This window comes from Mus caroli, chromosome 1 (assembly GCF_900094665.2).
Source record: "Mus caroli chromosome 1, CAROLI_EIJ_v1.1, whole genome shotgun sequence".
Lineage (NCBI taxonomy): Eukaryota > Metazoa > Chordata > Mammalia > Rodentia > Muridae > Mus > Mus caroli.
In genome coordinates this window covers 85,975,891-85,992,098 of record NC_034570.1, presented here as the reverse complement: position 1 = coordinate 85,992,098, position 16,208 = coordinate 85,975,891, and the positions used below count along the sequence as shown (strand labels likewise).

The 16,208-nt window shown below is 43.3% G+C and overlaps 2 protein-coding genes across 5 annotated transcripts in view; both read right to left on the bottom strand.

Annotated features, from left to right (window-relative positions):
• Farp2 (FERM, ARH/RhoGEF and pleckstrin domain protein 2) overlaps nt 1-5,885 on the bottom strand; it is a 104,399-nt gene extending 98,514 nt beyond the window's left edge. The window contains exon 1 of the mRNA XM_021168209.2: nt 5,780-5,885. The gene's annotated coding sequence lies outside the window, so the exon portion shown is untranslated. The remainder of the gene's footprint in view (nt 1-5,779) is intronic.
• A 2,046-nt stretch (nt 5,886-7,931) lies between these two features.
• Nucleotides 7,932-16,208, bottom strand: part of Septin2 (septin 2) — a 31,797-nt gene continuing 23,520 nt past the window's right edge. For all 4 annotated transcript variants that reach the window (XM_021168253.2, XM_021168269.2, XM_021168261.2 and 1 more), the window contains exons 9-13: nt 15,936-16,081; nt 14,096-14,179; nt 12,023-12,080; nt 10,529-10,650; nt 7,932-9,929 (exon numbers count right to left, since the gene is read on the bottom strand). In XM_021168253.2, the coding sequence (XP_021023912.1) occupies nt 10,549-10,650; nt 12,023-12,080; nt 14,096-14,179; nt 15,936-16,081 (390 nt within the window). In that variant the 3' untranslated portion in view covers nt 7,932-9,929; nt 10,529-10,548. The remainder of the gene's footprint in view (nt 9,930-10,528; nt 10,651-12,022; nt 12,081-14,095; nt 14,180-15,935; nt 16,082-16,208) is intronic.

Below are 16,208 nucleotides of genomic sequence, written 5' to 3'. Positions count from 1 at the left end.
TCCTGCAACTTTTATAGAAATAGACAAAGTATTTAGTAAAGTCTTATAAATTCATTTCCAACATCACTTCCTCCTTCCCAAACAAATTCCCACTGGCCAGTGAAAATGCATTTAGGACCTTCACTCCAAACCCTACTATTTATTTGGCATCAAGCATAGGGTGGAAAAATGCCCAATCAAAGCAATTTGATGATAAAAAAGAAAACTAATGTTCCTATGGTCATATGTTTCTGTAAAACTTACCAAAAGGTAATTCTGAGTGTAATCACTTATAACTGTTCGACCTGTCCAATGTAACTTTACCTGTGCCATTCTCTCCTGAGAAGGGAACTTGGAGGAGCAGTTGGCATTTCTGGGAGCTATTAAGGTGGAAGTACATTTAAGTTTCCTATAATCAGTTTCGAGTACATTGAAATGCACTCCTAGAATGCTGTTCATACCCCGTGTTGCCCTAGTGCTATGTAACAAGGTCCTAAGGCAGCCCAAGAGGGTCCACTGCTAGCTGAGAGTCCTCTGGTATCTGAGGGTCCAATAGTATCTGAGGGTCCAATGGTATCTGAGGGTCCACTGTTAGTTATCTGAGGGTCCACTGGTATGTGGCATGGAAGGTGCACAGGCAGTGGAAAAGAGACAAGGTTGAAATACAAGGGGCCAGAAAGTCCTTTTCGAGGAAGTTTTCAACAGATTTGTTAAAACTAGGCAGAGTTCAGTTCTCAGAAGACAAAGTGTGCTCTTACCCTATTACACTCTTGCCTTTCTCTTGCCTCTTGCCCCCTTACTCTCAATTCCCTCCCCTCCTCTCTCCACGTGGCCATGGCCTACCCCCATTTCTCTACTCTCTCCTTCTCTCTGCCTTTCTCTGCCTCTGCTACCCTCTTAACTCCCCTCCCCATGCCCTGAATAAACTCTATTCTATACCAAAAAAAAAAAAAAAGAAGGCAAAGTGCAAGACCTTACCTATCAGAAAAACAGGGTGATAATATAGAATTACAACTGTAAATACGCCTTAGATGTGTATTTTCTTCCTTATTAAATGTAATTAATATGCAAAACAGAATAAAAATCTGTCTATTCCCCCTTACCCTGGGGACACAAAGCTCTTTGTGCACTATTAGATATGTGCCTATATGTAAAAATTATGTATCCTATCAATAAAAATCCATCACCTATTCTAGAGGAATGAATGAATTCTATTTTCTCACTGCCATGAAAAGGAAATTAAAAATACATAGCTAAGAAAAAAGAATTACATGCAAGGTAATATTACACCACATATTTCCTTCCTTTTTTCCCAAACAGGGTCTCATGTATCCCAGGCTGTGTTTGATGGCGTTGACTTCTGGTGTTCCTGTTTCTACCACTGTCTCCTGAGATTACAGGGATGTGGCACTCGGTCAGGTTCAAGTGGCCCCAAGGATCCAACTCAGGGCTTTGTGTATGCTAGGAAACCAACTCAGCTACATTCCTAGCTTCGTGCTTTTTCTGATACTAGACACATGTTTACTAATAAATTAACTTTTACTTGTAACCTGATTTTTCTTTTCAAAGATTTATCTTTTTTTTTTTTTTTTTTTTTTTTTGGTTTTTCGAGACAGGGTTTCTCTGTGTAGCCTTGGCTGACCTGGAACTCACTTTGTAGACCAGGCTGGCCTCGAACTCAGAAATCCGACTGCCTCTGCCTCCTGAGTGCTAGGATTAAAGGCGTGCGCCACCACGCCCGGCTTATATTTGTTATCTTAAATAGTGTGTGGGGGCATGTGCATTTTGAGGGCAGGTGCCCACAGGACCAAAGGTGTCTCATTCCTCTTGAGATGGGATTATAGGTGTCGTGAGCTGCCTACACTTTTCTAATTATATATGCTTCAGGCTCCACAGTACCTGACATCAGACTTTGCCCCCCTCCACAAAACTTCATTATTGTATTCAAACATTTATTGATCCCCTATTCTGATAAAAGAGAAACTCTAAATGCTTAAGGATATAGGACCTACCAAGGGAGAAAAATCCCTATATTCCAGTGGGGATGTTAGATGGTGGTAAATATTACAGACAAAGTGAGGCTGGCAGAGGAATTCCACAGGTGGAAGAGCAGTTGGGATGAAGGGAAAAGCCTAATCAATCCTCACAGAGAGCAGTAGCTGCCCTGCTCCATGTAACCACCACTGCCAGGAGGCCCAGACCAAGCCCTTTGCTTTACACTGTGTCATTTATCACTCGAAACTACCTGTGACAGGTGGCAGGGCCCCCACACTTATAGCTCAAGGAATTCCAGCTCATAGAGGCGAATGACTTAGCAGTTCCTCACCTCTGCAGATGGCCTTAACTCCACCCTGATCCTGTGATGTTCGAACAGAGGAGTGTATTCAAGAAAAGGAAACAATTATGTAAGCACACACGACCACTTGTCCACCTCAGTCACAGAGAGGGGGAAAAATCACTGCCGTGGCCTCTCAGGCTCAGTGGGATGGGGTCTCACAGGAAGCAAGAGATGGGGTAGGGCATAGTGGCACTCCTGAGAAAGAGGAATGTGGTCTATGAGTTCCAAGACAGCCAAGGGGACAAGGCCAGACCCGGTCCCAGTCACATAATGTGGGCACATTACCTGTGTGTGAACAGAGGAAGGAGAAAGGCAGAGTACAGATAGGTCAAGACAACAGAGGAGAGAAGAGGAAGCTGCCTGGGGCTGGGCTGTCAGGGCTCTAGTAGTTCAACTAGATGAAAGTCTATACAAGTTAGGGTGGGGCATTATGAAGTTTATTTTGGGATGTGATGAGAATGGGCTGGGGGGAGGGCGGAGATGAGCCACAGCAGGGCTCATCATTGTATCCTGTCACATTAGAATGCCCTTTCCCTGAGGTTTTTAATTACATTTATTTGTGTATGTGTGTGCACAGATGTTTGACAGTATTCACACAAAGAGGTCAAAACACAACTCCTACCATGAGTGGCCCTGGATCTGAAGCAGGTCGCCAGGCTTGGCAGCAAGCTTTAACCATTCTCAGGTTTTTAAAGGTAGCAATAAACTAAAATACCAGGCTTAGTGAGAAATAATCCCACAAATCTAAAACAAAATCACTTCCACCATCCTGCCCTCACAACTCTGTCCATGTCCTCAGACATACTTTTTAATACTTTAATTTTTATGTGCACACCATTTCACTGTTAAGCTTAAAAGACTATGGTTCCGCGGTTAAGAGCACCGACTGCTCTTCTAGAGGTCCTGAGTTCAATTCCCAGCAACCACATGGTGGCTCACAACCATCTGTAATGGGATCTGATGCTCTCTTCTGGTGTGTGTCTGAAAACAGATACAGTGTACTCATATAAATAAAGTAAATAAATCTTTTTTTAAAAACTACTTAAAGCCTATTTCCCAGGATCAAAATGGTTCAAGTTATGCTGTGAGGAGGGACAGACAGGAATGAGCTTACCAAAGAATGTTTACTAGCCAAGAGGTTTACTTAACTACCTGATTGATACAAGGTTTGCTTATCAGATTTTTTTTTAAAGTGGAATTTCAAAAATCAAAATATCACATACTGGCAGTTGCTTTCCAAAAATAGAGCACAATCATCACCCACATAAACACTCCTGAGTAAATTATAACAGCAGACTTCATCATACTACGTTCTATGGGAGCCTCAGCTTTTCAGCTCTGGTTGGTAAAGTAAAACCCTCACCTCAACAGATACATAGAGCTAAAGGACTGTATACGGGCCTTAGAAAACAGACTAGAGTCACCCAGATGTTCAGTGTGTTCTGGCTGCACACCCAGCAAGGCAGGGTATGTACAGAGTTCATGAAGGGAAAGCAAGGAAAAGGAAACTGTGAATGTAACCAAAATGATTGGCAGAATTTAGAGAAATCTGTTAGCGTCTGAATCCAGAAGGGGTTCATGTGACTAGAAGCAGGGATGTTTGTTTGGAAAGGAGGAAACTGACAAACAGACATAATGGCATCCTGCAGAATTACCCACGGATTCATCTCTGCTTAGGCCATGCTCCTCCCGGGACCCTATCCCCTTTCAAGGGGGCCTTATCCCCTTTTTGGGATAACTGTGGAATCACCAAGTCTCCAGCTCTTTTTACAAACACCCAGGCAGGGCTAGCCTGCGCTGCCACTGACTCAGGTTGCCCTTTCACTTGTCAGTAACAGTTACTGAAGTACTTACTGGATGCAGGGCACCTTAGCAGCTTTGAAAAATGGATTCTTAGTCATGGCAACAAGCGTCTGAGATAAGTACATTCTAAACCCACTGTACCGATGAGGAACCTGAGGCGGGGCAAATGAGAGATACACCTGAGTCCTCTCTGTAAAGGAATCTGTAGGAAGGAACCTAACTCGATAATCACCATCTATACAATGTGGCAAGGCAAGGGCACCGGAGAAGCAGAGGTTTACATGGTTGCGATGTCCCAGAGAGTCATCCACAACCCCACCAGGCAAGGTCTTCCCGTGCTTTATTTAAAATGGGGCTGTGCATAGGAAGCCATGGCGCACCCCTGTGCTCCACCTGCACTCTCAGCCCTCAGGTGGCTGACAAAGGAGGTTGACGGGTTGGAGGCCAGCTGGGGCTATGGAAACTGTCTCAACAAAAAACGGTTGGGGGGGGGGGACAGGGATATATGAAAACTTTAGAACTGACAACGAAACAGCCACCAAGTGCTTCACAAATGCCTTCCCACGTCCCGAAACTCACAAAACTTTTATTTGGCCTACAAGTAAAGGTTACTTCATACCTCCCCATTTCAAATGACCTCTTCCATCTTGCTAACACTGTGAGAATCTGTGCTGCTGATCATAATGCCGTCTCCACAAGACCGACTCTAATTCGGTGCTACCCACTAATTACCAAATATTTTCACAGTGGCCCAGTCAAAAACACCTCATGGAAACAGAACAAAGCTAGGGAGGAAGACCACCCCTTTAAAGATTCTGCCCGGAATCTTAAGGCTCTCCATTCTTTCTCAGCACGGTGTATCGACATTATTTCCTTCACGAATGCCTTGTTTCCATTTCAATTTTTCATCACCATTATTGGGACATGAAAGAGTTTAAGAAATCACTGCCACGTGTGTAAATGGCAAAGGTGCTTATAATCTGGGATGAGTTTAAAAGGCAGTGGACCAGTACTGTTTCTAGATCTTAGCAGAGTAAGAATATTAACACCCGAGTCTCAGTTCGAAAGGAAAGGCCGAGAAGAAAAAAGAATGCCCTTCTGGGCTTTCATTTGTGGCTGCGGGTGCTGCTTCCCAAGGTGCTTTGTAGAGCACTGGCCTGGGGGTGGGGGCGGTCTTCAGCAGGACATTCTTGTGGCCCTTAACCCACCACGGGGCACTCAGTGTCCACGAGTGACGCTGAGGCTCTGATCACCCCCCTTCCTCGACAGCTGGTCTCCACGTGTGATGTTCCTGTCCTCGGTACTCCGCTGACAGCCTGGCTCCTTGGAACTCTGCAGCTCTCAGCCCTCCCCAGACTGCCCATCTACACAAGCAACTCTCCAGCCAGTCCTCAGCGGACATCCAGTCTGGACCCGAGACTCTCCCTCCCTTCGCCCTCCACCGACAGGCCGTCCACAGACGTGTTGTCAAACGCGGACTCTGGCGCGCCTCACCAAGGCCTCAGAGCCGGGCGTGGACTTTCTCTGGTGGACGGCCAGCCTCAGGCCTGGTCCGGCTCGGGTTCCGCTGAGGTCCGGCCAACGAAGGAAGCCCATGCCCGACCCAGCGCCCCTGCGCGGCTCGCTCCCCTCCCCCGCCCACGGCCGCCGCGTCCTCACCGTGCCACACCGGCCTGCGCCGCCGCCAGCCAGGCCTCCTCCACGTCCTGCGCCCGCGCCGCCCGATCCCGACAGCTAGCTGCTTCCCCGCCCCCGCCGCGCGTCCGCCGCAGCCCCGCCCCCCCGCGGACGCACCACCGATTGGCCTGCGGGCGGGTCCTCCCGACCGGCGCCTGCGAGCGCAGCACCTAGCTCTGATTGGTGATCACATGGGACAGGGCGGGGCGAGGGAGCCCCATAAAGTCAGAAGCAAAGCTGTGCAGCTTCTCCGCGGGTGCAACAGGGCTTCGGCAGGCTGTGCGTGTCCTCGGCCCTGGGAGGGGCTTTAGGACCTGAGGACTCTTTGCTGGGTGGGACTTAAGAAACCCGCGAGTTCTCCGTCTTAGTCTTCGCTTTGACACGGCGGCGGGAGGATTCTATCTTGGACGCAGCTTTGGAACAACGGGAGGACTACCCCAGACCTGGACTCTGGAATGCGGGTGGCCCTGGGCGGGACTTTGGCACAGGGGCGGGTCTCAGCCTACAGCCTGGGTTTGGCAAAGCAGGGCAGCCCAGATTCTGGGTGGGGCCTTGGACTTCAAACTCGCGGGACTATTCTGGCATTCAGGCCTCCGTGACTACCAGGCTCCTTTCCTATCTCCCATCCGTGGTGCCCAACCAGGGAATAGTGGAACTGTGGTCTTTAGGCACCAGCTGTTCCTAAAGGGACGCTTTTGAGGTGCAGGCTACTCTAAGAGTCCTCGAAGCCGTCGCGGTTCCTTTCTGGATTTGAGGCTTTCTAGAAATGAAAAATGGTGAGACTGGATTCTGGTCCTTCCACTTCTGACTTGCAGCAAACTCATTTTCTTCTTCCATTGGTTAAGCGAATGGCCCTGCAGGGAGCCAGCCCTTTGAACCAGTCTAGGCTAAATAAATCCACACAGGCCCCCAAGCGATTCATATAGAGCTCTAGCCTTTGGCACAGTAAGTCCTTAAGATAAGCAGGGAGGGCCTCGGCCCACTGGGGGGTGGGGGTGGGGCTCTGCTTCTCCAAGGCAACCTAGAAGCTCAGGCTGACTGGGTCAGCAATATTAGTAGGCTTCCCAACTTTCTCCACCACCTTGGCTATCCCTTACTTGTAACCAGCCACTGCCATAGCCACTGACTGATGTCCATCATTAAGAAAAGGAGCTGGACTGGACAAGGCAAGAATGAGGTTAGACATGAGCAACCTAGTGATTTAGAGAGCAGGAGCCTCATTTCCTAGTGTCAGTACGCTGCTTAGAGAGCAAGAGGATGAGAAAGACTCCGATAGTACTGGGTGGTCAATCCAGGGGTCAGGCTGACAAATCAGAGTGAGGCCAGGCTGAAGAGATTGATCATCCACCCAGATGAGGATAAAGTTTGGGGCTATGTGGCTCTGCTCCCTTATGAGTCCTGAGATCAAACTCAGGTTTGATCATGTTATGAGGCAAGTACTCTTAGCCACTAAGGCATCTCACCAGAGCAAATTCAAATTTTTAGTCACTTTCCTGGGCTGGGGAGATAATTTAGCGGTTAAGGGCTGCTATTCCACAACTCACAAATCCAGTTCCTGGCACCCACATGGCTGCTCACAAAGGTCTCTAACTCCAGTTCCTGGGGACCTGACACCCTCTTCTAGCCTCCTTGGGTGACAGGCAGAGAGATAGTACATTTCTTTGAGTTGGAGACCAACCTGATTTACATAGAGTTCCAGGTTAGCCAGGCTACAAAAATGAGTCTGCCTCAAACACAAAAAAACTACAACCAATACATAAATAAACATTTTAAAAATTAAGACTGTTTTCCTAATTCATCTCTCTTCTTACAAATATGGAGAATTAGAAATATATTTGCATTACTTTTACTTCCCACTATGTTTAACAGTTGTTGCTTCATTTTCTAATTAGTAAACTTACCTATGAAGTCTTACTGTCCACTTTATCAAATAGTCTGCAGACAATCTGCTAACCTGTACACAGCCTGTACAGCTATAGGATTTCTTTTGGAGTATCTGGGTTATCTCTGATGAGAATATATGCAGTATGCCTGCTATTAATACAAGTAACATCTTGCTCTGACATACAGTTGTAATTGGAGTCTTGAATCTTCCCAATGGCCCGGACACTTTACTCAAAAAGAGGACTACTCATTTAATATCTAAACAATAGTGCTTTATTGAAAAAGGGTTAATTTAAATGGATACAAAGTTGAAGTGTGAAATGTTTTCAAAATACATTTCTACAAGTACAAGTTACTTCTTAGTGAAAGAGCAAGTATCTGTTAGCAAAGGCATTAAAACTGAAGGGGTTAGAATTTGTGGCTGCAGACCTCACAATCCACACTGCCAGTCTTAGATGTCAGCTGGCCCGAAGTGGCACCTTAACTCACAAACATGGGACTCACACTGAATCCTTGGGAATTCCTTCGTTTTTGTTTTTAAATCTTTCTCCAATAAAATTAATGTCAAAATAAACCAAACAATGGACTGCCTGGGTACTCTAAAGTCATTGACGCCTTTCTTGATAAGAACTTCACACAATGAACTTCCCTGACTACTCACAGTGATGCAACGTGAAGGGGCAAAGTGAGCAAATGTATTTTTTCCTCGTTGATTTATAAATAGCCATGCTTAAGCTTCATCTTATTAGCACTACTGAGTTTTGGCCTGAATTAAACGTAAATCCCTGCCTCATCACCAATCAAGTCCTTCCTCCTGCAGCAAATGAAAGCACACAGTTAGCACCTGCTTTGCTTCTCCACACCACTGCCTCCTTCACCTGCCCCTTCCCTTCTAAGGCCACTGCCTGACTTAGAAGACAGGGTAGACGAGGGAAGTGCCAGAATATAAACCAGGCATGACTCTGCTTGCCTGCTTGGGGCACAGATCTGAAAAGCCTTTCGTTCATGGTGTGAAGACATTTATACTACACAAACTGAAGAAAATGACAGTGCCTGAGAACAGATGAGACAGTCTGCACATAAAACTCCAGCACTGCTATTTTCCTTTCAATAGAAGGATCACTGAAAAGGGAAGAGTTAGACGAAAACCTGGCAGGCATCTGGGCTTCAAGGGGCCTTTTGTGCAAGGGAACCACCCAATCACAAGCCTGGGGTTGGATCCATGCCAGCCAAGGACTATGATTTTCACTGATATGACCTTTTGCACCTAGTTATAGAAAGTACATTAAAGTGCAGTATAAAATATAAACATTTTGGTTTCTTTAAAAAAAGTATTGCCTTTTTAGTTGAGTAAAAAGTTTACTGACTCTTCGTTATAAAGAGTCTTGTTACAATATGAAGCTGGCGCCCATAGCTGCTTTGGTTCTCTCCACAGCATAGCATAATCAGCATCCACAGTATAAAAAGTCCTTGTAGTGAGTTTTCTCTACAGAGGTTTGAAAATGATCTGGCACTAGAATCCAGAGCTCTTAAAATTCAACCCTGAAATCCTGCTTTTTAAAAGCTATTTAAGTATAAACATGTATCTCATTAGATAACTCTCTTCTGTTCTACCTGGTTAACAGATAACTGTGCAGATGAATTAACCGAATGAACTACAGCAGCAAAATTGGTTTTAGGTGTTCTGTACAAATATAAAGTTAACAATGTCACTTCATCCTAGTAAGCAAATAATTTGCACCAAGTATGCACAACCACTTCTGTCACAGGTACATCACTGTCCACCACACAGGAGCATTCTGAGCATAAAAATGTCTAGATAGAAACAAAGAGTGCTTGTCAGTGGTTAGTCAGGCCAGCTCTATCAAAGAAACTCACTACTAAGAGTATACATGTTGACTGATTCTTAGAAATAAAGTCTAACATTAGTGGTTCAGGAGGAATAAAATATCAGAGTTTTCCTTACAAAATTTAAAGTGTAACAATGAAATATAAATGTTAAAAAGTACTTCATACCAAAGGGAGTTGGGGGGTGAGGGCAGAAAAAGAAGTAAAAGAAAAAAAGAGTAAAAACAAAAACCATCAAATGTTAAAAAAGAAAAAAAAAAAATCCAACCAAACAAAAAACAACCAACTGAAATCCTCAGGCACAGGTGCTTCAATATGGATGGCTGCCCTTCCTTCCACAGGGCTAAGAACCTTGACGCTGTAGCACTTATCAGGAAGTCTTTCTTATCCAAAGTGTTACCTGGAAAGTAAAAACAAAACAATTTAAATGGAAGTGATGCATTTGTTTCTTACAGCACTGGCAATCCTCCCTCTGCATAACAAAGGGCATAAACTGAACTAAATCAAGATGCCTTTACGAGGTCCCTGAAAACTGACAGATACTGTAAAACAGTGCTCAGAATTACATCAGATCACAAATCTAACTGATGTGCCAAGCCTGAAAGGCCTGGAGGTCTACCCCTAGGTGACCCTTATCTAACTGGCACTGGTTCCTCTTTCTGGCACCTTTACTATTTTTTTTTCCCATCTGCAGAAGACTTTAATAAATTAAGAAAGTTCTTTTTAAAGATGTTTCCAATATTAAAGAGTTTCCAACACTATTACTAATAAAAATCTTAATTTTTTTTCTTTAACATAAACTATATTGTAACATTAGAAAATAAGAATATCTTTACTAGACAGTAGGTGGCAGCAGAGAATAGTTTCTGCTTTTCAATGAAAGGTTAATAATACAGCTAACAGCAGATTTAAAAATGCAAAACACTAGTAAGACTTGAGAGGAGCCCATCATATTTAAGGTTGAGCTGGCAGGGAGCACGCCCTCCCTCCCCAACTTACCAATATGAGAAAGCTCGGCCTCACACATGGTGCCCGAGAGCCCCGCTGTCACTGTCGCCACCCTGCATCTGCATCTGCATCTGTGCTTGCATTCTTGCAATCATCTCTTGCATGCGGCGGAGCTAGGAACAGTACATGTCAGATACAAAGTTGGTGTTGTCATGCATTAGTTTCCATTGCTTTTCTCAAACACAACATGTTCAAATAAACCTTATAAACCAATATAAAAGAATCAACTATAAAAAAATCCATGTAAATGACAAAATTTGTGATTCAAGTGAGACAGAAGTTATCAATAAACAGAATCACTAGTTAAAGACTATTGAGACAATGAGGCAAAAAGAGAGCCTGCTATTACCCTTTGGAGAACACAAAGGATGAATCATCTTTTCTGCTCAGTAACAAGGTCTTAGCTATGAAAACAAAACTTTTCCCTTATCAATTTTTTGTTATTTTTGAGACATATTATCACTAGCTCAGGCTAGACTCAAACTCCCTATGTAGCCAAGGATAACTCTGAACTCCTAATCTTCCTGTTCCTACTTCCCAAATGCTGGGATTATAGGAAAGAGCCATCATGCCTAGTTTATGCTTTGCTGAGCCTGAACCCAGGATAAGCACCACCAACTGACCCTCATCCGTTGTTAGACTCCTTAACAATCGCTGCCACTGAGGTCAGTCTATGTTCAGAAGGGCTGCAGGCAAGGGCTCTAAAATATTTACTCACGTGTTCTTTAGGTGGCTTTGTGGTTATTATAAGTATCTTATCCACACAGAATTAATTTGATCAAAGAAATTATTTCTTTTTCTTTAGAAAAGGCTGTCCTCTTGTGACCACATCACCACTAAATAAACGGCACCATTTTAACTGGTATTGTTCTATAGTCCTGATCAATTGCTAGCTGGTTATTTGGGTATCAACTGTTCTGTAGTCCAGTTCTCAATGAGCTCCCTGTGCACCACATACTTACTTTCGCCTTCAAACATTACAGTTACATTACCAAACACCCCTTAGGAAAGGAAAGAGTGCCACTCTGCTAGGGTATTGTTCACATGGTTCTAAATTTAGAGGTTTAGAGGACTGGATTCTTATACTGACTGTCCTACCCACAATGTCGTGCTTTAATCTCCACTATCTTATTAGCAGCATGCTCTCATTTCTTCTTCTAAGTAAGACATATATTCCTACCCTATTTTTGGTAATGAATGCAATGGCAATTCATTATGTTTCCCAATTGGTTATTCTCTACATATAGGGAAAAAGACCTTTGAACAGTTTATAAAAAAAAAAAAAAAATTCAGTCATATTACCTTTTATTGTTAGCTAAACTGCTACTTGAGATTGAATGAGGCAATACATTTTAAAATATGTATACTATGTATTTACATGTATTTTAAAGATTAGCAAACAATGCTTCAAAAAGAAAGGGAAAATTATGAAATTTTTGGATATAAAACAGCTATAGATTCTAGAATACAACCATTCTACTTTACCTCAGCCTCCTTTTCAAGCAAGATCTGGTCTTTATTCATGTCCTCATTCTCTACTTTCCTAAGGGTAAAAAAGAAATTACAACTTTAATACTACAATACTGTATTTCTGAATAGAGATAACAGACAGACTTTTAGAATCCTGAAGAACTCTGCTTTCTGAAGGTCTCTGGCCAGCTCAAGCAGCGTAAGCATGGCGCTGGCAGGCCTTGCCCTTCCCACTCCTACGCCCCTGTAAGCCACAGATTACATCCCTAAAGCTCTCCATTCACGTCTGTTCCCTTATTCAGACTCTTTCTTACGTCAGATTCATTCCTGAGGCTGACTACTAACATCCAGTTATCAAAGCATTGAAGCCCAGCCATCAAAATCCCCCTTTGGATCACCTTATTAACATGCCCAGTCAAAGCATCTGAGCCCATTCTAATCCAGACCCCCTTTTCTCCTCTTAAAAATTGAACCTGCAGTTTTTCTGCTGGAGCCAGATAGCAGAAACTTTTACTTTTCTTTCTTGTTTTCTGTCTGTGAAAATAAGTGTTTGGGTGTGGTTTGTGCCTAATCCAGGTTATGAGGGGAGCCCCCCCCCACTGTGTTGTGTGTGGGTCCCCTTCAGTTAAGGCCTTTTAAAGATATGATAATTAAGAGAACACAAGGAAGAAAAAGACAAAACATGAAACTGGAAATTCAGAAGACTTATTTCTGTAAGGTGGAAAGATGATTTGACTTTGTCTTACAGTCAAAAGCAGCAGGTCTAACCAAAAGAAGGGTCTTGGTTTAGGGACGTTCCCCTTTATGACTATACTGTGAATAAACTATTACACCTAAAGAAGCCAGAAGAGCTGCTGAGTGAACAGAGCCTGGCAGACAGGACTGAGGAAAGCTCACTGATAACACCAACAGTTATGCTAGTAAAAGCCTTTCTTAATTAATATATTTCCAAATTAACATCTCAAAAACTATTTTATTATTTATGTGTGTATGTGGGTGTCTATATATAAATATATATGCATATGAATGCTGGTGCCCATAGAGGTGAGAGGTGTTAGATTCATTGGAGCTTAAGTTACAGGTACTTGTAAGCTTCCTAGAGACATGGTTTTTCAGGTGCAATTGGGTCACAAAGCACATATCTCATATGTGATGGTTTGTATATGTTTGGCCCAGGGAGTGGCACTATTAGGAGGTGTGGCCTTGTTGGAGTACATGTGTCATCGTGGGTGTGGGCTTAAGACCCTCATCCTAGCTTCCTGGAAGCCAGTATTCTGCTAGCAGCCTTCAGATGAAGATGTAGAACTCTCAGCTCCTCCTACACCACGTCTGCCTGGATGCTACCATGTTCTCACCTTGATGATACCGGACTGAACCTCTGAACCTGTAAGCCAGCCCCAGTTAAATGTCCTTATAAGGAGTTGCCTTGGTCATGGTGTCTGTTCACAGCAGTAAAACCCTAACTAAGACATCATACAAATACACTAGGACTACAAAAGAGACAAAGTGAATGGATCTGGCCACATGGAATCTGTAGAAAATAGAGCTGTTACTCCAGTGACACCTACGGTGATCTTACCTTCCAAAGCTCTCAATGGCAAGCAAACCCATTATTTATTTATAAACACAGCAATACTTCCACAAAAGAACCAATGCAAGCCTCTGGCTCTTCCATCTAAAGCTGTTTGTTTAAAAGAAATGCTTTATTACTATTTACTTGTATGCATTGCTTGCCATGCACCACATGCATGCCAAAAGAAGGCATCAAATACCCTGGAACTGAGAGTCACAGTTGTGAGCTGCATTGAGGGTGCTGGGAATTGAACCCAGGTCCTCTGCAAGGGGAGCAAGTGTTCTTGCCTCCAGAGCCATCTCTCTAGCCTCTGAACTTGTTCTTTATGTACACGTTATGAATGTCTCTTTTCTGTCCCTGCTTCCACTTGACTGAATTAACAATATTCTTTTACAGTGATACAGTGATTGAGCAGGAAGCACATGTTTTTTATGATCAAGAAGTCTGAGTTATACACATGAAAGACAGGAGAATGAGACTCAGGGAACATGATACTGGGAAGACAGTGTGACAACCTGCCGCCTCTCTTCAGCCTCTCAGAACGGAAGTTTTCATAGTGAAGGTCTTGGGTCACTTCCTGTAGGTCCTGCATGTGAGTGCTAAAAAGGAGAAGAAATGTAACAAGGGATTCAGGATATGGCAGTCTCGTGGGCTACAACAGCAATATCCTAGTCAGGAACACATGGAAAAAAGCCAGTACTGCGAGCCCGGATAATCATTTGGTAAACTTCAGAGTTTGCTGGACTCTCAGGTAAGAAAGCTCCTTTGGAAGCACAGTAAGCTACAACACTAAGACCTTGAGAGACTATTTTCTCCTTGCCACTGTCATAGGCATTACAAGCCACACTACAAAGCATTAGCACTGGAGGGTCATGGACACACAAGGGATTTTAGGAGACTTTTTTGTAAATGATAACTGAAATATAACACTTCAATTTTCTAAAAGATCTTACGAAAAATAGACAATTCTAATAGCTTTTTTTATTTCCCAAATGTTACTCATTTAAAATTGTATAGAGAACATAACACATTCCTGTTTACTCAGGATCTAGGGAAATAGTATGAATGTGGATAAAAGGGTAGTTGGATCTTCTTCACTTTAAGGAAGGCACAACTTAATATCACACCTACTGTGCAACACTGACATTCCCTGAAGAACAGGGCTAGGACAGCCAGCAGCTCAGCACTGCAGACAAGTATGTCTTAAGCACTCTCAGAACTATTATGCTACATCTGTAGTAACTTAAGATGGCAAAATCATACTGGTTCTCATTCAGTAAATAGCCTAAGTATGCAGTAATTTAACTAATCAAAGTATTAGTTTGTTCAGATTACTTCTCTTTGAACTTTTTTCATTAAAGAAGTATATTTTATAGAGAAGTACAAGAGTAAAGCTTGAAAGTATCACGAAGAAGTGATGGAGAGAAGGAAATTGTTTAGTACATATAGTAAATAGGTGCTAAATACATTATACCTCAAAATATGTATAATCACATGCTAATAAAAATAAAATAGCTTATGTTGTCTCACCATGTGATACCCTCTGATTCATTTTAACATAGTGAGAAGAACTTGACCAGATGTTAACCTTCTAGTTTCCAGAAAGAGACAAGTGGGCTTCCATACTTATAAGATAATGAAAACTAGACCAAGACATCTTAAGCTAATTGACACCCGTAACATTTACAGTTTTCTAGGCTAATGCTGAACCAGAGCTGCTGATTTACTGACTGTAGCACTAATAGACTCTGGGGCTCTCGCTTTGTTTGTTGGACAATAGCCAAGATCCCATAGGTTCTGATTTCCTCTAGTAACAAACCTGCTATTGGAGAGACAGTGGTAACTTGTAAGTGTTCCATATCCGTGACACTGTTACTCAGAATGTCTTTCCTTGTTCTGTTTGTATACATGTGTGTTTGGGTGCTTGCACTATCCAGAAGAGGGTGTACAGTCACCTGGGACTGTCACAGGTGGTTTTTGAGTACCTGAAATGGGTACAGTGGCAGCAAGCAGTTTTAACTGCTGACCCATATCTCAGGCCCATTTCATTCTTCTTTATAACTTAAGAGTTCAATAGACTATATCCTTTTTTTCCATACTGTTATCAAAAGTCATCACCCTTAATTTAAAAACTATTCAAGAGGGGAAGGCATACTTAAAGTTTACATTTATTTAAAGGGAGGAGCAAGTACTATAAAGTCCTAGGAGAAAGAGATTCAACAGAGGCTCAGAGTCCCAATAAAGACCCTCAGTCCCAACTGCAATGGTCTTCTTAGTCTGCAATAGTGGTATACCCAGTTTCTGAATGTCCCCACTCTTCATGTTCTGCCTTAGTGAATACACCAAATGTCTTACATGAGCATCGTTCTCAGCTTCAGAAAGTCATTGTGTTCTGGGTTCTCCACCTCTACAACTCCCCATGGGTAGAGACGGCCTCTAACCTTCTTGCCTTTGGCTTCAATCAACTGGTTGGAGCCAACCACAGAGAATGGGATACTGGCCTAGAAAAAAACCACAAGGTAGTAGAGAACAATGTTCACTGTAAACCAAGGATACAGAAATGGCTCACTGCTAGCTGGGCAGTGGTTGCGCACGCCTTTAATCCCAGCACTTGGGAGGCAGAGGCAG